Source organism: Lygodium microphyllum, chromosome 23 (assembly GCF_053477565.2).
Source record: "Lygodium microphyllum isolate KBCC chromosome 23, Lygodium_microphyllum_v1.1.10, whole genome shotgun sequence".
In the NCBI taxonomy this organism is placed as follows: Eukaryota; Viridiplantae; Streptophyta; class Polypodiopsida; order Schizaeales; family Lygodiaceae; genus Lygodium; species Lygodium microphyllum.
In genome coordinates, this window is record NC_141157.1 from 94,868,913 (window position 1) to 94,891,108 (window position 22,196).

A 22,196-nucleotide genomic window follows, 5' to 3' on the forward strand; every position below is an offset into this window, starting at 1 on the left:
GGATGCACCTGAGTCCAAGAGCCAACACTGTGCATACATAGAGTGTATCTCCGTTATCTGCAAAGCACTAGAATAAGCTGCAAGGATATAATCATAATCATCAACATCCTCAGGCTGCATAACATTGATCTCTTTAATTTTAACACTGGACTTTGCAGGCACTATGCTGCGATCAGAAGACCTATCCTGCACTTTGTCTTTCCCCTTATCTTTGCGCCTTTCATTGCACAGTTCGTGGCATTGTGGCCTAATATGGCCCTTTTTCCCACAATGGTGACAAGTAACATCTGCATTCCTACCACGGGATTTGCTGCGTGACTTTCCACGAGACTTGGACCGAGATTTTTGAGAATCTCGTCCACGGCCACTACCACTGCCATGCTTTCCATATCTATCATTCCTGCCTCTAACTGTCATAGCATGCGACACACGAGAGACATCCAAATTCTTACGGTTAACCTCTTCCTACAGAAGAGCACTCTCAACATCAAATAATTTCAAGGTAGCAGCAGAGGCATATAATGCAGTGCGAAATACATCCCATGACTCATTAAGAGTACCAAGCAAGAAAAGAGGAGCGGCATCCTCTGCAAAAGTGATGTCTTGCGAAGTCAAGTTCTTGAGTATAGCATGGAACTGGCTCAAGTGAGCAAACATGGTCACATTCTCCTTCATGGGCAGATCCATAAGCTGCTTCAGCCAATACATCTGACTCGCTGGACTTTTCTTGTAATAGAGATTCTTGATTTTATCCCACAACTGCCATGCACTTTGTTCTTCCTCAAATACATTGTAATGAACCTGTTCTGTGAGAGAGAATACAATAGTGGACTTGCATAACTAATCAAGCTCAAACCATTCCTTATCTGGCATAGTTGCAGGCGGCTGCTTGCTGAACCTCAATGGTTTGATCTGCGATTTCTGCACCAACACCTGCCAAATCTGGCTCTTCCAATAAGAGTAATTCGTATCATCAAGCTTAGTGATGTTGAAAATAGCATGATCAGTGGACGAACTCGCCATAATGCAAGCTGGAAGATTGCAGACAATTCAAAACTGCTTGTTGTTTACTGCAGAAAATGACAAAAAAATGACCAAAATCGAGAGAAAATGGCGAGAAAAGTGTAACTCAAGTTGCTGCCCACCAAGTACTAGTGAAAGTACATCATTTCAGAATATTTCAGCATGAAAAATCCATGTCAGTCTGGAGTTATATACTTGCTGTAATAAATGACAGCAAGGTACTGTGAGAGTCAATTGCTGACCAAATCACTGCACCAAGTCAATAAATGACAGTCAAGACATGACCAACCATAAACGGGCATAAATTAGCACCAAACAGTCATCAAGACCCTGAGCAAACACCCAAACATGTCACCAAAGCATCCGTCAGTGAGAGTAGGCATACCCCCTGGACAGTAGGGCAAAGTATACATAACACTGGCAAGACCTGACACCAGTAGGTGTATGCTCACAAGAGTGCAAAGCCCAAGCTCAGGTCAAAAGCAACTCCAAGATATTAGTGCACGAACCATGCAACATTTAAGTGTAAGAGATCCCAAAGTCTCAAGTATTTGCAAAATGCTCAAATAGCATAAACCTCCCGCTCAATGTCGGTCAAGCATACAAGATGCTTAAACCTCCCGCTCAATGTCGGTCAAGCATACAAGATGCTCCCACTGGCACAAAAGGCGGATAAACGAGCTCAATAGCTCAATCAAACCAAGTCAAAGTACCAAAGACAGGTAACCAAGACAATGCCTCAATAGCATCCCAAGAGCATGACGGCTACAAAGCAACTGTAGGTAGCATCCATGAGCAAGACATACATCCCAATAAAAAATCTCTGATAACCAAAATGACATCCAATACAAAATTTCGGAATAGCAAATGAGAATCCAAGCCAAGTCTTCAGAGAGCACTAAAGCTCAACAAGTACATGATACACTGTGCCAAGACAAATGCATCAAGCCGTAAGTGTTGGGTAAGCATGTACCCAAGGAGCATATAACTGTCAAAGCACTGACCACTCTCAAGCATAGACCAATGTCAATAAGTGCAGGCTGAAATAAGCTCAAGCTTCCAAAAGCATCCGGATCCAATGACGAGCTCGAAGTCATCCCTCAATGATCAATACATCATAGCATAATCCAAGACATATACCCGGAACCAATAGGCATATGTCAAAGCATGAAAGATAGCTTCAGCCCAAGAGTATTCAGCATGCATTTACTATCATAAACTGAGTATTTCCAGCCCTACAATCAGGCCAAAATCATAGCATTACATGTAGCTTCAATCCCCCAGTCAATCGGGATACAATAGGCATCAAACCGGTTATGTAGTCATGCCCAAACAAGCATAGGCATAAACTATGAATGTAGCACTAGCATCAAATGTCTGTGGACTGTTTATAATAGTCCTGAAACACTGTTTTCAGCCACCAACCAATACCTAATCCTAAAGGATCAATGCCAAGCATCAATACATGTGCAAAAGGCTTGAAATGGAGCCCCAAACAAGTGCTTAATGCCAAGCTGGAGCTGGGGCTGGAGTGACTGATGTGTTGCTGTCCACAAAACATGCGCAAATCTGCATGGAGTTGTTGCTGGTCATGCTGGTCCACGTGGCAACTCTAGAGTGGTTGGAGGGCTCAAACATGAGCCAAGGGGGCCTGGGAACAAGCCTCTAGCAGCCCACAACCGGTAGCAAAGAGATATGAAGGTTGGAAGATTCAATGGTGGCTTTCCTATTTGCCTAGACCTGTGGACTGAAGTAAAAGCTCTGAAATAATGAAGCAATACCTCAATGTCAATACCCTAATGGTGCTTCAATAGACTGGGAAGGAGCTTGGGAAGCCGAGGAGTGACGGGAGCTCAAGAGAATGCGCTATGGCTACCGGGAAGGAGATCCAATGCAAGTAGGGAGTCAATGGGAAGCTGAGAATGCCACGAGCCAAGCTCAAGAGTCAGGAAGCCGCGCTCTGATACCTGTTGAAAGAAGAGAAGGATCGAAGCTTGCACTCGAGAGCTATGGCGAGAGAGCAAGAGCAAGAAAGAGAGAAACAAGAAATGGGAACTCCAACAGTCACAATGTGTGACCGGGCCTTCCTTTATTCAAACTGTCACTAAAAGAATAAAGAATAAAGTGACGGTGACGGGCGCTCGCCACCTGTAGTGTGCAGTGGCGGTGACTGTTAGTGTAGTAATACACGGGCAGCTAGGCGGAGGCACCTTTACCCCCAACTCTGGTGAGTTTGATGTCTAGTCTCTTCCATAGTGAGTTTGACTTGTGTCGTGTTTCATGTACAAGTTGAATCCTAGGGGGATGTCTCAAGTGAGTTCATCTTTGACTTGTGTCATATCTTGTATACAAGTTGAATCCTAAGGGGATGTCTCAATTGAGTTCGTCTTTATACACGTGTTCAAGGAGGAGGATACTGCTCTTGCTTCCTCTACGGAGAAGCCTTTGCTTGTGGACAATCAAGCTTCTTCTGACATGACCTATCGATAGGATTGGCTTCAAGATATGAGTTCGAGAGGGGATTTGTCACCATTGGTGACAATTTTTCCGTACCTGTTCGTGAAGTGGGGATCATTCCCCTATTGTTGGATTGATAACATTCTTCAATCAAAGTTCTTTATGTACTAGAGTTGGGCTTTAAAACCTATTGTCCGTTCATGGTCTTAAATAGCTAGGTACTCGTGTTGAGTTCACACAAGATGCAGTGATTGTGGAGGATGCTTCTAGAGGAGCAATTCTTTGGATAGATACACATGAGGGTCGGCTTTATACAATCATAGTCGTTGTGGCGAGGACTTTCCACAGCTAGGATTACTTTAGTATACTTGCTATGGGCACCTCAACTTTGATGCTATTAGGCGGGCTTCTCGAAAGAAGATAGTAGTTGAGGGACTTTCCGATTTCCCTCCCATTCACTCTTTGCCCTAGTTGCTTGAGGGGCAAGCAACATAGGCAGCCCTATCTACAAGTTGCCTCTCGTAGGTCTTCTACATTACTAGACTTAGTTCATATTGACCTATGCAATATGAAGAAATGCTCTAAACGCAGAAAATAAAAAAAATTGTACGACAAAGCACAGATTGATAAACACAGAACACAATTAGGGTTAGGGTAACTCAGAGACAGTGAACACAATGAATAATGAAGTGAATGAATACTGAATGTACAATGCTCACACAACAAACATACTATGTAGTGAATACTGAACCTTGAACTCTCGTATCCCTAGGATCAAGGTAGAGGTTATGGGCTAGAGAGTGTGTCTTATTTTGAATAGATTTTGAAATGCAGCAAGGTAGCCTCCGAGTGCTGAACACCAGCAAATGTAGCCAGGGAAGATTGGATGTGATACAGATGAGAGTTTAAGAGAGAGAAAGACTAAAAACGTAGGTACTTGAGGAGAGAGAAAATCTGGGCGATAGCTGAAATCAGTAGGCGATTATGCAAAACATGCAGGTGATAGTTGGAGGAGAGAGAAACTCAGTAAACACAGATTTTTAAGATGTTGATAGTGTCTGAATCATGGCAACAACATCAAATGATGATCTCAGCAACAAACGCAGCAATCTAATAGTAGGCGATAGCTCTAGGATACTAGGTGATAGCTGTAGGATGTGGGCGAAGGTTGGAATGAGGCACTAGATGATAGTAGATGGTGGGGGGAACCTGTGACTGTAATGTTCTCTGCAAATGGGTTGTGGGCAGTAGAGATACGGCTCTTGAAACCTGTAAAAATGAGATTAAGGAGAGTGGTGGGTTGCATGCCTATTTATAGAAAGATTGAGGCACCCAAATTAGGTTTTGCATGTGGGACACAGTAACTCTCTAGGATCACATTTCTTTTTAGAATAAGATAGTTTCTTCATTAATTGTGTTTTGGGGCTATTTAAGTTAGACTAATGCATTTTTAGCTCAACACTCTCTCTTAGGCCCAAAATTGAGCCATAAGAAATAAGCCATTCATATTGATTTTTGTTTTATCCCAAGATGTCCTATCCCAAAGTGGCTAGGGCATCAGGCAAAGGATATATATCGGCTGCCCAGTGGTCTACCAAGACTATAGAGGCCAAGGCATTAAACCAAGGGTGCGCGTCGGCTATCCAGAGACCTACTAAGTCTTGCAAAGACAGATGGAATCAACAATGGACTTTTGTTTTTTTTGTTTGTTTGTTTGTTTGTTTTTTTTTAGGGTTGGGCTAATGTGTTCACAAGTCTAGCATTAAATGAGAGTTTCAAATCACTGTTCGTGCCATCGAGTCACCATGTCTTGAAGTACAAGAAAATAAGGATGGATAGTTCCACTACCTTGATAAAACAAGCAAAATAGTTCCATACACTGCTAGGAGAAGTGCCTGGTGCGCAAATCGGATGTTGTATATGCGCGTAGTGAACGGTGGAAGGTCCCCAAAAACAAAAAACTCTACAAAAGCTTCATTAAAATGCCTTGTGTGAGTGCTTCACAAGGCATGTATTTATAGATTTATTAATCTCTAAGCTAAAAAATAGCCCACTTTACAATTAGCATGCTTTTGGCTTTTGTGTTTGCTTTTGCCCAAATAAAGAATAAAGCGTTTGGGCATCCCAAAAGTCGGGTTGTGTCCAAATATGATGTCAAATAATGAAATATTAAACCGAGCATCTACGTGCATACAAAATAATAAATGTTTGTCAAGTGCTTTAATAGATAAGCGCACCTAAATAATTATTGATGCCATGCCTTTAGTGATTAGGCACGAGCCGATCAAAAATAATAATTCTTCTAGATATTTTGAATTCATGCCATCACTCGGTGCTTCTCAACGCCACCACTGTGTGCTCTACACATCAATTGAAGCATTTACAATTGTTAGAAAATAATAAGATAAAACCCACAAAATGAATACCTAGCAGTCTTTAGCTACAAAATAATTAAATAGGTTGGAACTTTGTCCTAACCTTAATTTAATTCGAGTGCACTCTAAACTCATAAACGTCCATTAATTTAATATGTATTTTGCAGAATCACCCACGTGCACATTAAATTAACCTGACACCCGAAAAGAACAGGCGTCCCTGTCAACTTTTTGCACAAGGAATCCACCTAGTGTACGAGCTCCAGCAAATAAATATAGTTTTATGAAATCCACCGAAAAACCTAACGGAATTCATCGTGGAATAAAAACCTCATGGAATCCACCGTGAAATATGCCTCCTGGCATCAGTGCCTAGGGATTCCTAAGGGGATGCATGTGTGCCAATCTTATGGAGAATATATGGAGAGAAAAGTATCACCACGGGTAAGCAAGCCAGACAAGCAAAGCTAGCATACAAGCATGGGAAAATATTGCCTTTGGAGACTATCATGTGCAATGCCACGAGTATAGTGGATTCGAAGTCGACCACTTCGAGGAAAAAGGAATAAATGTGCACAGATGCATATTTAGATGAATGGAATGCCAATGTATGGGGATAATGCAAAAGAAGATGCAAGTATTCATGCTCATGCAAAATGTGATACAATCATGCCACTTGGACAGTGCCCTTGCAAGACAATTGTTCACTTGCCTAATTGCCCTTTTACAATCATGTCATCTTGACAATGCAAATGAAGTTACAAATGCCCATATTATACAATACAAAATAAATAAGTATCTGAAAGTGAAAACTGTAAGCATCACCATTCTTACTATTAAGAGAAAAAATTTGCCCCTCTTAAACTTGAAGGAGAAATAAGAGGGAAGCACCCTCTCCCTGTCAATTGGATGAAGTAGAGGAGGGTGTAGCCAAGCCGATCTGTGGTAGAAGATATTTTAGAATTGGCCGGTTGACTAGCTTGGTAAAGATATCTAAAAAATTGTCACTAGATGGCACAAACTCTAGGTGAATAATGCCTAGCTCAACTTGCTCTCTGATGAGTGGAAGTGAACTGCCATGTGTTGTCTCTGATTGGGTGATCCCGCAAGGGCAATGGTATGGCATTCTGATTGTTGTAATAGACAACTGTAGGTGACTCACAAGGAAACTGTAATGTAGTCAATAAGTTCCTCAGATAGATGGCCTTCGTAGTACCATCGAAGAGAGCCTGATACTTTGTCTTGGCTATAGAAGTTGCTACCATTTCCTGCTTACAGCTAGTCCAAGAGATAGGTGCCGTGCCCAAGGTGTAAAGGTAGCCACCATGGAAACGCCGGATGTCAGGATCTTATGAGAGTGCGCAATGGAAGAAGGAACTCGAACACAAAGGAAAAGAGAGAGACAATTTGCAAGAGAAGAAGAAAAGAAACCTGCACTAAACAAGGAACAAATGCTGAATATAGAAAGGACTGATCAATCCCTGCACGTACCCCACAACGTCAGTGAGGGCACTAAATCAAGCTGATGATGATGGCAGCATCGAAGACGGAGGAAGATGATGGAGTCGGAGTGTGCACTTGCCAGAAGAAGAAAGATGACCTGATGATAATGAAATGTGGAGAGGGGCAGATTATAAATAGCCAATTATCCCTAAATTTGGTCAACTTGCCCCAAAAGGATGCCGAAAAGCTGGTCGATCAGCATTTAATGTTGGTTTTGCTGCAAAAATGCCAAAAAAATGCAGGTAGCGCAGAAATAATCTTGGAAGGCATGGACAATGTCTGACAGGCAAGGACAACTTGGGAAATGCAAAAATTGCATACAAATGGTCACTCTAGAATGAGTATCCTTTCCCATCAAAACACACAGGACAAACTTGTCAGTGCTCCAAAAGTCCTTGTCAGCCTCAGATTGAGGCTTACAAGTAGCAGATGACAAGGCATGACACGAGATGTGGTGGAAGACCAAGGAAGAAACAGATCTTTGGGAGGCAAGAGGAATACCAATGTCGATGTGTCAGAGTGCGGCGGTGCGGAAGCGTAGGACTGAGAGAGAGAGAACGCAGAGAGAAAGGAGAGAAAGAGACAGTGGAAGATGAAGATCTGCTGTATAAAGTGTGCTGTATACAAAGATATGCAGATATATACACCGGCGCAGTGCACTGGACTGCGTGTCTCCACCTCGACGATGCAACCTGCTGTTCACCTCAAAGTCCGCTGCAGTCTGCACGATCTCCTGTCTGAAATCTGCGATTGGTAAACAGGCCATCTCCTATGGCCAGCCAAGGCAAGAACAACTCGAATAGTCGCCATACGAGCAGTGGGGGCAAAAGTATCATGACAATCAATCCCTGGGCGCTGTGCAAAACCTTTAGCAACAAGGCGAGCCTTGTGCTTGTCCAAAGAACCATCGCTAAGGTACTTGGTCTTGAAGACCCATTTGACGCCAATCACCTTCTTATTCGGGGGGCGAGGCACGAGTGACCAAGTGCCATTCCTCTCAATAGCCTCCAACTCGGCTTCCATAGCTTTCTTCCATGGTGCGGACTGTAAAGCCTCCTTCACGGAGGTGGGCTCTCGATCCTGCATAACACGGGTCATCAAATAATAGTTAGAGCAAACAAGCTCCGAAGAATGTGCCTGGTGCCGCCGTGACCGCCGCGGACCATCCTGCGGTCCCCATTCCTCAGGGACCCCCTCGATCCATGAATCACAGAGTGTGTCACGGGCCCAACGAGGAGGAGGCCAGACCTCTCCTCGTCTCTCTCCATCAACTGAAGACTCTGGGATATCCACCGGTGGTAACTCCTCGGGGGTGAGCGGTGGAACAGTAGACTCTGTATCAGAAACAGAATGGGAATCAAAAGGAGCAGGCTCCAAAGGAACTGTCGCGGGAGCCCAACTCTCCCCTGGATCTCCAAGAACGGAATGCTCCTCATCCGCTGCTATGCCCGGAACCTCCACGAACCGTACATCTCGACTGGTGTACACATCCCGCTTGACGGGATCATACAAACGATAGCCTTGGGACTGGGAGCTATAGCCAACAAACACCTGTCTTCGGGAAGCTACTTCAAATTTATCACGATGAGCCTTGGGAATGTGAACATAGGCATCACACCCAAAAACCCTAAAGTAAGAAATATCGGGCTTAGTCCCAAAGTAAGCCTCAAAAGGTGTCATCCCATCAACGGCTGAAGTGGGGGATCGGTTAAGGATGTGGACTGCAGTAGCCACAGCCTCGGCCCACAGAAACTGAGGTGCCTGTCGGTGCTCCATCATGGTACGCGCCATCTCGATCACACTTCGGTTCTTCCGTTCAAGAATGCCATTTTCTTGAGGAGTGTTGGTATTAGCAAACTCCTGGTGAATACCTTTATCTACACAAAAACGAGCAAACTCATTAGAAACAAATTCACCACCCTTGTCGGATCGCAAGGTCTTCAATCTCCGGCCTGATCGGTTCTTCTCAAAGAGAAGCCAATCCTTGAAGTGGGAGAAAGCTTCTGACTTCAATGCTAAGAAATAGGCCCATGTCATCCTGCTGTAGTCATCTACGATCAACATGAAGTACGAGCTTCCTCTCAAGGACTCGTTCCTCATAGGGCCACAAAGATCCGTAGATACAAGCTCCATCGGTGAAGTAGACCGCCGCGAATCTTTGTTGGGAATCGCATCCCTATGCTGTTTTCCACGAATGCAGGAGACGCATGGCTGCTGGCTTACCACTATGTCCGGCAACCCTCGAACAAGCTGTCCACGTGACGACCTCCGAAGATAATCATAGTTGAGGTGACCAAACCGAGCATGACATAGCTCTGACTGTGTCTGAGAGGTAAGAAGAAGAGTAGAGAGGGCGGTAGAAGACTTCAATTTGTAGATGCCGTTCTCCTCATATCTTGATAAGAGAACCTTCCTTGACCCACGATCAAGGACTCGCACCGAATCACTGTCAAACTCCACCAAAAGTCCAAGGGAACAAATCTTATGAACTGACAGAAGATGATACCCTAAACCTGGTACATGCAAGACCTCTGAGGTATGGGTACCACCACGTCCATCTGGAATAAGCTGTATCTCACCCCGTCTTGCAATAGACACTGAAGAGCTATCTCCAATGAGAATCTGCCCACGTGAAGGTCGCAACTGGGCAACACCATCTGATGAAGGAGTCATGTGCCGGGAGGCACCACTGTCTATGATCCACTCTCGAGCCTGGGGAGCTGTCATCGCAGCATCAGAAGCATTTGGTGAAGAGTCCTCAATGACCGCTAGATGAAGAAACGCAGCTGATGAGGGTGCAGCCACCGCTCTAGAATCCTTCGTGTCCTTCTTGTTGGTGTCCTTGTCTTTGTCAGGGCAATCCTTCTTCCAATGGCCGGTCTTGCCACAAATATGGCATGTGGATTCTTTGTCCTTGTCCTTGTCCTTCTTTGACTTGTTATCCCCCTTCTTCTTCTTTTGGTCCTTCCCCTTCTTCTGAGAGGCTTGACCTGTTAGTGCCTCCGTCTTGGAAGCATTTTGTCCCTTCAGTTGTTCCTCTTGGTCCAAGACCATAGGAACCAACTCTTCCCACCGAAGAGTGGACTCACGCCCCGAAGCAATGAGGGCGGAGTAGAAAGCACCGAATCGTGGCGGCAACTGGGACAAGAGTGTGAGTGTCTTCGGAGGAAATCAGCTTCCCCGCATTCTGAACCTGCATCTGAAGCTGTCTAAGCTTGTTGATGTGCTCCCGCAACGAAGAAGACTCGTTCACGGACAAGGTTTCGCATCTGCACCTCCAAAGAAACCCGCTTCATAAGGGTCATCCGGTTATACATCTGATCAAGCTCCAGCCATATCTCCCGAGCCATCGTCAAGTGCTCGATGTGGGCTATCACGGCTATAGTATAAGACAGAAAAAGAAAGGAACGAATCCTGGCATTCAGTTTGTCCCAGTGAGACTATGCCTTGGCCAACTCCGCACGAGCATCGGAAGAGAGTTTGGACTCATCTCTTACCGAGGGCCGGTCGATCTCCTCCTGTACAAGCTCCACCAAATCGTATGACTCTAGGATGGCCAACATCATCACGCGCCAAATGCGGTAATTGTCGCCATCGAGCTTCTGATCTGCGGGAAGAGCCGGTAAGACAGGCACCTTCCCGTCCATAATCGTCTGGAACTCCAAGTCAATCTCTGTAGACATCTTCACCTGTAATGCTTTCACAAACGCAAAAGCAGCCCCCTCTGACTGTGAAAGCCCAGCCTGCTAGGGCTCTTCCACGTCCCGAAACTTCTTCACCTGCCGGAGGCGATGAAAAAGCAAAACCTGCACTTGAAAGTTGAAAACTCAAACTTCCTCCTCGTCAAACAACAGTAAACAGTAGCAAATCCACCACCTGGACTCCTTTCCCGCGCGCCCGTGCTCGCTTCAATCTTGTTCCGAGGCACAGCCCTCTTGCCTGCCCTCAAAAGCTGAAAACGCAGCCTTGTGTCGCGATGGAAACTCCTCTTTAGGTTGGTTCTGCACTCAGTCAGCCCTACAACACTGCTCTGATACCATGTCAGAGTGCAACAGTGCGGAAGCGTAGGACTGAGAGAGAGAGAAGAGAGAAAGAGACAATGGAAGATGAAGATCTGCTGTATAAAGTGTGCTGTATACAAAGATATGCAGATATATACACAGGCGCAGTGCGCTGGACTGCGTGTCTCCACCTCAACGATGCAACCTGCTGTTCACCTCCAAGTCCGCTGCAGTCTGCACGATCTCCTATCTGAAATCTGTGAACAGAGACGGAATCTGCGCGAGCCACCAGCCTGCGAGCAGAAGAATGTGTGCAGAAGGCTGAAAACTCGGCTATAAATAGCCAGAATCAGGGCGCATAAAAAATGCAGCTGATTGTATTGGTACAGGTCGGACTGCCATGTGGCAGTCCGACTGTACAGTCCGACTGTGACTGTACGGCCAGTCTCTGATCTACTAACACAATGAAGTCCGTTGATGAAGACTACTGATAAAGAAGTTCCTCACGATCCTGGGAAAGCTCCTCTGAAACACTAGGGGCCAGGGAATCCATAGCCAGCATCACCAAGATTGTCCCTCTCTAAAAGGGATGGGGGGTACGAGGGAACCATCGGAGGAGAGGGTGGGGGATGGGAAGGAACTTGTGGAAAAGATGCTGCACAAGTGGGAATGATTGTAGCAATAGACAATGGCCTTGGAGAACCTTGTACAAGAGAAGGGAAATGGAGCTTGTAAAGCCCACTCTCCTATCAACTTGTTGTGATAACAACCCATGTAGTAGAATCCTCAATACAAACGGCCTGCTTAGTGAAGACAACTCGAGTACCAAGCCTAGTAAGGCCATAAACTGAGAGGAGTGGAAAGCCCAAGTTTGGAACATAAAGGGTCTGTGATAGGGAGCTTGATGTGTGGTTAGGAAACAAAGGCAAAGTGCCAACACCACAAATAGGTATCGATACAATGTCACCAATAGTGATTGAATCCTCAGAAGGGCATAGATCGTGCAACAAATCACCTCATGGAGTCATATAGAAGCTCCACTATCAACCAACTGAGCCCTCTTAAAAGATGAGGCAACCATTGAAGAAGGCTCCTTTAAGTCAACAATATGAAGGAACACTGACTCATGGGTAAGCTTTGGAGTGGAGGTAGAAGGCTCGAACATTTTAGCTCCATCATTTGCTCTTGGACGAAGGTGAGGGTATTTTTTTTAACATTTCTCCTTTGAATATGTCCCCTCCCATAGGATAGGCATTTAGGCTTCTCTGAGTGGGAGGCAGAGCCTGAAGAACTCTTCTGTCTTTTAGCCTTTGAATTCCCTTTCTTCTTTCCCCTCCTCCCGAACGTGTAACAAAAGCTTTGGTGGAGGTGGATCCATCGGCTACCTCTTTGGCATGCTCATTATGCTTCAAAACAAGCGGGGCAAGCTCCTATAGATTCTCACATGTCCTCGATGTAAGAAGGCTAATGCAGAAGACATAAAATCGGGGAGATAGCAGTTGAGTCAAAAGAATCATAGCTATATCCTCTAAAGATATCATCTTGCCAAGGGATGTAAGCTCATCCCTCATGTCCTTCAACTTGTTACGATCCTTCATGGAAGGAGAATCATCAACAACGAGCATCCATAATTTTTTCTCAAGAGTAATCCAATGGGCAAATGTCTTTTGATGGTACAAAGAAGCAAGCTTTGTCCATACTTCTGCTGCTTTCCACAACCTGCGTACATGCACTAGGATAGAATCCTATAAGCTCATAAAGAGGAAAGATTGAGTTCTAGAGTTGAGTTGATCCCATAAAGTTGCACCCCTTGGCCCGATGCCCTGGCCTCTCTGGGATGATCACTTGGGCTCCCTTGGCAAGATAACCATCGCCTTTGTAGTCTTGGTAGATCATTGAGCAGTTGATGTGCACCCCTTGGTCCGATGCCCTGGTTTCTTTGGGGTGATCGTTTGGGCTTCCTGTGTAAGATAATCATCGCATCCGTAGTCTTGGTAGGTCATTGGGCAACCTATGTGCACCCTTTGCTCGATGCCTTGGTTGCTTTGGGGTGGGACGCCTTGGAGTAAAAGAAAAATCCATATCAAGGGTTTATTTCTCATGACTCACTTTTGGGCTTGAGAGGGGGTGTTGAGTTAAAAATGGATTAGCATAAAACAACCCCAAAACATGCTTAATTAATGAAGAAAACCTCTTGTTTTAAAAAGAAATGCAATCCTAGAGAGTTATTGTGTTTCACATGCAAAACTCTAATTTGGGTGCCTTAAACTTTCTATAAATATGCATGTAGCTCACGACTCTTGCTTAGTCTTGTTTTTGTAGGTTTCAGGAGTAGTATCTCTACTACCCACACTCGGTTCGTAGAGAACATTGCAGTCTCAAAGTTTCCACTAGACACCTGCTACTATCCGATGTCTAATTTCAGCCTTCCATGCCTGTTTGCAGCTGTTGCCAGGTTCCGGGAGCTGTCGCCTATAGTTAGATGTTGTCGCCTACAATTGGTTGTTGTCACCATCAGTTGGTAGGTTTAGCCTTGATCTTCTCTTCATTTGAATGCTGCGTTTGAAGCTTGTGGCTGGCGCCTTGATATTCTCTCACCATTGTTTGCTACATTTGCACCTAACAATTATTCGGTTTTTCTCTCTCCTTAAATACTTGTGTTTTTAGTCTCTCTCTCTCTTTTGCAATGCCATCTGCATTAGATTTAGCCTTCCTTGGTTATGTTTACTGGTGTTGAATACTCCAAGGCTACCTTTGGTGTGATTTGTTGGAGTACAACATACACTATAGCTCATAACCTTTGCCTTAATCCCAGAGATACAGAGTTGGAGATTCAGTATTCACTGTATAGTGTGTTTAGTGCATGAGCATTGTATATTCATTATTCATTCACTTTATTATTCATTTTGTTTACTGTCTCTATGTTATCCTAATCCTAATCCTAACTGTGTTTTGAGTTTATCAGTTTGTGCATTTTGTGCTTTTTGTGTTTAGAACATTTCTTCATAGGGGGTTACTTGATTGGGTGCAAGGGTCTGATTCTTGGATTTTAGTTGTGTGCCTCTTGCCTTAGATTAAGATTTGTCATCATAATGGCCAGTCTCTTGACAATGTTAACGATACCTATTTTCCTTAGTTACATTCTACCTTCTAGGTTTGAGAGTAGATCGAGTGGTTTCTTGGGATTCACTCTCCTTGTTTTGATTTTGATTTTAATTTGGAGTTGAGTTTTGCTTGCTCTTGGCCTCTTGCCTCCTTTGAGAAGATGCAACTAAAGCCCCCTCTATCGAATACATGTTATGAAATTAATTGAATAACTGTGTGTAATGCAACAATTGACACTTAAACTCATAAAAGTGAGTATCTGAGAGCATGAAAGCACTTAATGCACAAAATGGGAATATTTTCTTAGTAGCTTGTTAAGGAATAAGGTAACTTGATCGTTAGAGAACTTAGGAGCCTAATGGTTGAGAAATTAGTGAGAAAATGCTGATACTTAGCCAACTTGACTTTCAAGTCATCCTTGTCTTGGATTTTAAAGTTTTGAAGCTCATGATTCAAACCGATGCGATGGGTCCTATCTCGAGCCGCATAGCGGTAAGTCAAGTGTGTCTAATGCTTGGATGCTGAGTCAAAATGCTGAAGTTGAGAGTGAAACTCAGGCAATAAGCCCTGCATAAGCTCGACAACAGTGGAGCCGTTACGAGCCTTCCATGAACGGACGACCTCATATGGAAGAAGTACGAGATCAGATTGGGGTTTCAACCCGTGTACTAAATCCCATAGGTATTGAGAGTCTAAGACATGCCTTATCAAATTTGACCAAGTGGTGTAGTTTGACTTGTTGAAATGAGTCTTATCATTAAAACCATGCTTGGTGAATGAGGAGCTAGAACCATGAGGTGTTTGTAAAGGTGGATAAGGGGGATAAGGTGGTTGATAAGATGGTGGTGGTGGTGGATAAGGAGGATGGGGTAATGGTGGATAGGCAGAAATAGGCTATTGATGCCCAATGAGTGTTGATTGTTGTGGAGATATCGAAACGGACATAGATCCATACGATACTATAGGTGAAGGTGGAGACACTGGGACACGATAGCCTTGTCCAAATGTCAGCTGGGGCATAACATAATGAGTAGATGGTCCACTAGGTAATGCCATAGAGGGAAACTTCAATATCAAATGATCCTTACTTGAGTATATTTGGAATGCACTCCTAGAGGAATAACTTGAAAGTGTGTGTGTGGGAGGTTGAGCCTTCGTCAATGGTACACCACTCGAAAATAGGTATACAGAGGTCCTAAAGGTTGTGCCTAAATGTGTAGAATCCCGTGGTGTGGTGTGTGGTGGATAACGTGGTGCACTTAATGGAAGTGGAAAGAAAGGTGTAGCAGAAGATGAGGGAGGGATGGGTGGTAGTCCAAATGGATTTGTGATAGATGTTGTTGTGGGAAACATTGTTGGTTCCTTTTGTCCATTAAATGCATTAGATGAAGTTGCACCTACTCCAAATTGACCATGAGAGATAAAATCATTTGAAGAAAAAGAAAGAGATGGAATACTTACAAGTTTTTCTTTTAGTTTTTACCTAGTTTTGAGTTCATAAAGAAATACATGTCTTCCTCATTACTTAGAAATCAAAGGTTGTTCTAAAGAGTTGCCTTCTTAACAAGCATCTCTTGATCCAATAGAAAATACAAAGTCAGTTGGCATAGAATTTGAAATAGTATCTCTTGTACTTGGCATTGAAGAAACGATGTATTGTGGAAGTGATGTGTAATTGGAGTCGGTTCCACTTGCAAATGGCCAGTCCATAGTGGATATTCCAAAGGTCTCGCAAGATCATTAGTTCTATGTACCTATACATAAGGATGAGATTATACTTAGTCCTATGCATAAGGATGAGATTATACTTAGTGGCAGAAATCTGATATGGTTTGTGGACTTTATGGTAGTCGGATAGTTCTCCTTGTCCATGTCAGATCGGGAGAGGCAAGCTTGGAGGCCCACTATTGATCATTTGTGTCCATGTTTGTCTGTGGAGATTGGAGCGGTGTTGTTAATATGTTCGAAGTTATTTGACCCTTTTGTTGTTCCGGCTTTTGTGGATGAGCTTTTCGATCAAGGGCCAAGGTTTCTTAGAGAGAACCTAGCTTTGATACCATGTGAAGAAATGCTCTAAACGCAGAAAACACAAAATGAATGGTACAACAAAGCATAGACTGATAAATACAGAACACAATTAGGGTTAGGATAACTCAATGACAATGAACACAATGAATAATGAAGTGAATGAATACTGAATGTACAATGCTCACGCAACAAACGCACACCACACAGTGAATATTGAACCTCGAACTCTCGTATCTCTGGGATCAAGGCAGAGGTTATGAGCTAGAGAGTGTCATATTTTGAATGGATCCCGAAACTTAGCAAGGCAGTCTCTGAGTGTTGAACACCAGCAAATGCATGCAAGGAAAGCTAGATCTGATGCAGATAACAATTTAAGAGAGAGAAAGACTAAAAACGCAAGTACATGAGGAGAGAGAAAAACTAGGTGACAGCTGAAATCATTAGGCGACTGTGTAGAAGATGCAGGCGACAACTGGAGGAGAGAGAAACTTAGTATACACAGATTTTGAAGATGGCGACAGTGTCTGGCTGATGGCAACAACACCAGATGATGATGTCAGCACAACAAATGCAACAATCTGATAGTAGCCGACAGCTCCAAGGTATTAGGCGATAGTTTCAGCATGTGGGCGAAGGTTGGAATCAAGTGCTAGATGGTAGTAGATGGTTGGGGAAAGCTTTGACTACGATGTCCTCCATGAACAGGTTGTGGGCAGCAGAGATACGGCTTTTGAAACGTGGAAAAATGAGATTAAGGGAAAGTGTTGGGTTGCATGCCTATTTATAGAAAGTTTGGGAAACCCAAATTAGGGTTTTGTATGTGGGGCACAATAACTCTCTAGGATGGCGTTTCTTTTTAAAATAAGATAGTTTCTTCATTAATTAGGCGTGTTTTGGGGCTTTTTAAGTTAGGCTAATTCATTTTTAGCTCAACATGTGGTCCTATGGGCATGGCCTCCCTTGGGAAGTCCAAGTAGTTGATGCTGATCGGTGACAACTTCAGCCGTTATATGTAGCCTTGTTTTTGTAGTACAAGGCATCGCAATTGGTCTCCTACATTTGCATTACAAGATATGACTCCCTATGAGGCTTTCTTTAGAAAGAAGCCTTCCGTTTTTCACTTTTGCATCGTTGGGTGCAATGCGTTTGTCCATGTGGACAAGAAGAAAAGAGAGAGCAAACTCAACTCCTAAGTTGAAAAATCTTACCTTCATGGGCTACAGCATGACCATGAAGGGCTAACGACTCCACGACGTGACAAAACAAAAGATCAAGGTGAGCTAGGACGTGATCTTTGATGAGGCTTTCGCCTTTGATGATCTTGTTGATGGTTCTTTGGTAGGTGGTTCTTCATCTTCGATTGATCCCCTCCCCCACCATCAGCCCCCCTTCCTCCTAGGTTACCTATTCAAGAACTTCTTTGTCAATGACTCCTCCCCCTCCCCCTCCCCCTCCCCCTCCTCCCTCCTCCCTCTCTACCTACTTTCCTTTCTCCTTTGACAGCTCCTTCTTCTTCTACTACTTCATTTTCAAATATAACTACTCCATCTCCATCCCCTAGGTTTCTTTTGGGGGTATTGAGCCATCAGAAGGGGAGCCTTCCTCTGTGGATGAGGGGGATTTGGCTTCATCTAGTGAGGGGGAGCCTTTATCCCAAACATGTGCTTTACAGGTACCGGAGACTACTTGCTCTCCTTCGTAGCAAGATGAGCCTATCACCATTCGATGGTGGTATCGACATGTTATGCTGGACTCAAGTGTTTCCCATTTTCCTGCTACCCCTACAAGCTCACGTAGATCAACCAGGTTGCAGGCCCAGTGGGATAGTTCCCTTTGTGTGAACTACGCATCTTAAACAAGCACAAGGTTAGGCTTTAAGATCAACTAGTTCTCCCAGGATGAAAACTCAGCAACATGAGGGTTCCAGGGCCTGCAAACTGCAGCAAACAGCAATGCATCACCTCTGAACAGCAGCAGCAGGCTGACGACAGCAAAACAGGGCTATGCAGGGTCTCCAACAGCAGCTGGCAGGTTGGATCAGGAGCATGTTGATGAAGACCGGCAAGAAAGCAGTCACCAGGGGCTGGATGATGTCACTGATATGGACAGGTTGGCTGGAGAAGAATGCAACTCATGAGGGTGGATAAGCTGAGAAAGCTGGGTGATGGAAGATTGATAATTTGGAATAGAGGGATAAAGAGGAACTAGGCGATAATGACCTTTCTATAGAACGTTTTGAGCCAGTTTTTGTATCAAAGGAATCAAACAATGTTTTCTTTTGAAAAAAAATTTGGGGTTTTAAATTAGGTCAGAAAATTGTCATTGATTCAGGCCTTAATGTTCTTTTTCTTAACAAAGTGAGAGTGTTGCCTACCCATGCTCCACTCATTGGGAGGATTCTTCCAAGGACCTCGGTTCTGAAGGAAGTAGTGAAATCATAAGCTAGTGGCACAGGGTTCCGCCTTTGAGTCCGTTTAGGCACCCGGCTCAAAAAACAAAAAACAAACAAAGAGAGTGTTGCTTGGGTATTCAGATTCTATATATGTAATCCAACGATTAAACGAAGTCCTGCAACTGTGCTGCAAGAGATTACAATTTTAGAAATTTTAATCATATGCTCCATGAATTAATGATTGTAATCCAAGATAGTGACAGCTAGGCTAATTCATGGAAGCATCACTATTATTCATTCGTCCTCTGTACACTTTACTAGCAGTTATCTTTTGCTTAACCATGCTTGTTTCTAGCATGTTATTGGTCCTGTTTGTTTGTGTAGATTAGTGCAAGGCAAATATTTTTGTATGCTGTCATGTCCTGCGGGCCTTAAATCTTTTGGAAAAACTAAGGCACCCATGATGTGGTTTTGGACAGGTTCTGGACAATGGTTGTGTTAAATTAAGACATAGATTGACAGGGCATCAAGCACCTGTTTCAATGTTGACTTGGAGCCCAGATGATCAGATGATTCTAACTTGTGGCATTGAGGAAGTTGTGAAACTCTGGAATGCTAAATCAGGAGTGTGCATATACACTTTTATGAAGCCTGGCATCTTTTTTTCTGTGTGCGCTTGGTTTCCATACAGCAGGAGTTTTGTTTCTGGTGGTGAAGATAAAGGTGTCTATTTGTGGAGTGTTGATGGGATGGAGCTTGAATGCTGGGAGGAGACCCAATTATCAGGAATCAGTGATCTTACTATTACCCCTGATGGTAATCATATGATCAGTGTTTGTAGGAAAATCATTAGGGTTTTCAGTATGCACACAAAAGTTGAGCGATTCATTAATGAGGAAGCAGATGTCACATCACTCTCTGTATCAAAAGATGGAAAATATTTACTAGTGAACCTGGTGAATGATGAAATCCACCTTTGGAAAGTTTTTGATAGTTGTATGCTCTCATTTAAGTATTGGGGACATAAGCAATCGCGGTTTGCGATCAGAGCCTGTTTTGGGGGATTCAATCAAGTATTCATTGCAAGTGGCAGTGAAGATTCACAGGTATTCACTTTCCTTCTCTCTCTTACTTTGGCAATCTGTATGAATGCCATACAGATTTTTGGTCAATCTGTAAACTTGATTGTATTAGCTTTCTTTAAAGTTCTTTTGATGAATGGGAATAGAAGCATAAACATGCTTTTTACTTTTTCTGAAATAAGATGCTATATACATTCTTTATGGGGGTGTGTTCTGATGATATAAATCATGTCCAGTTATTGATGCTGAGTGGTTTAGCTCAACTTGCATGCCTCAGAGCACTGAATTTTTGTGATCCAATCATTGGTCGTGTTAGTATGAAGGGTACTTCAGCTATCCTTGAGATGCTTGTGTCCTTGCTCGGAGTTATAATGGTTCATTTGCCAGCACAATCCTTGGAGTACTCCAGCCCATGCATTTCTTTAAAGAATGATGTGATTGAAGTGAAGTGCCAAGGTTGTCTTGTGTGCTTTGTTTCTGTTTTCTAAGAAGAATATTTGATATTTAAACCAGTGATACTAAATACTATTAGAAGTGACTTTCAGTTTGGATTATGCCACAAGTTTTGACATGCAATCCATGCCAAATCAGATGATATTTTAAATCAAATGCTGTATGATGAACAAAACTGCTTCTCTGCTTACCCTGTTGGATGCTAAGTCAAATCTATGAGCTATCTTTTTCTGGTTTTTGGGGAAAGTGAGGAAGAGGGGTTGAAAAGAAAGGGGGCGTGATGGGGCATCAGGTTGTGGAAAGAGGTTTTTGCAACCTTGGATTTTCTTTGGATTGTGATTTGTGAGTTGACTCCAATCTCTTGCCTTTCATGCAATCTTTACAGGTGTATATATGGCACCGAAGCAGCGGTCAGTTGTTGGAAGCATTATCTGGTCATTCTGGTACAGTTAATTGTGTTAATTGGAGCCCTGTCCACCCCACCATGTTTGCATCTTCAAGTGATGACCACACAATTCGTATTTGGGGTTTGAATTCATCCAACAAATGCTAAACTGAAGGGGCTACTTTGTACAGTGAGCTAAGTCTCTAGCATTCATATTCTTTTATTTTGTGTGCAAATGGCTAAGTGTATATGGATTAGTATAGCAGAGAACTAAGGGTGAAGCTCCAAGAAACATGAAAGCAATCTCGGTAGACCCCCAGAAAAGAACTATTTTTGAATTGATCTTATTAGTCTCTCCAAACTCTGGGAATACAGAGAGGGAATGTCAACAGCAATTCATCCGATTTAGAAAAAGTGGTGTCCCATCTTCTACAATTTGTGCTTCAACAATGAGGTTATGTAACATGCATATGCCAAGCATGCCTACTGTTTTACATTGTACATAGTAAAATGTATGCTGCTGGTCATTTCGGCTTATGAAATATTATGTTCGTAAGAACTTACAACATTAATTTTTATTCAGATAGAGCCAACTGTGTGTGGCCTATGCAGTCACAAATAGTACCTAAAATACATTAGTATTTTGGATCATTTGTTGCTTCACATTTCGTACTAAGAACTCAGCATGAGAAGAACTTTGTAGGGTATACTCAGCAGCATGTATGTTATGAATACTAGTTGCACATCACAGTCTAAAACAAAAGATAACAAAAGCAAAAAACTGCTGATAAATTGTTATTTTGAGATTACTGCTCATGATAGTCGCTCTTCTTGTGGTTGTGAGAAATGTGTTGTGAAACGCGTGTCATTAAGGAATCTATCCCCATCATTCTGGCATTTTAAGTTAATAGTTTTTTGACGTGTTCTAAAGTTTACTTTTGTATGAATCAAAGTAAAGGAACTGGTGCTTGTCAGGGGCATAGCGCGGGAATGTGGCTTTCACATCAAACATGTGCATTCATCGTCCATGTGGCAGCCTTGTCGATGCAAACTCTGCATGGGACCTTGCATGCAAGGCCCTGCATAGAGCAGAGCAAAGGTAGAGAGAGCAAAAGGAAGTGAAGAATGGAGTGGAGGACATCTCCACGGAGAGTATGGATGAAAATGTGATGCTCGTTTGGATCACAGATGAGGCTAGGAGCTGCGCTGCTAATGGGTTGGATGAAAGCAGCACTGGATCAATCGAGCCACTATAGCACGAGTCCCAATTTAGGTTAGGGCTCCCAACAATCATGGAACTCTGAAAAGGTGCTCCTTTTGCATCAAGGCCAACCTGTGAACTATTTTAGAAATCTTGGTTCACGTCTTGTGGAGCACAAGATGGAGGAAAGG

At 43.4% G+C, this 22,196-nt stretch overlaps 1 protein-coding gene across 2 annotated transcripts in view; it reads left to right on the top strand.

Annotated features, from left to right (window-relative positions):
* The window catches only part of LOC148016479 (WD repeat-containing protein 26 homolog), a 67,927-nt gene extending 46,462 nt beyond the window's left edge, over positions 1-21,465 (top strand). For both annotated transcript variants that reach the window (XM_087664506.1, XM_087664507.1), the window contains 2 exons: positions 19,364-19,990; positions 20,805-21,465. In XM_087664506.1, coding sequence (XP_087520632.1) covers positions 19,364-19,990; positions 20,805-20,972 — 795 coding nt within the window. In that variant the 3' untranslated portion in view covers positions 20,973-21,465. The remainder of the gene's footprint in view (positions 1-19,363; positions 19,991-20,804) is intronic.
* Positions 21,466-22,196: the final 731 nt, after the last annotated feature.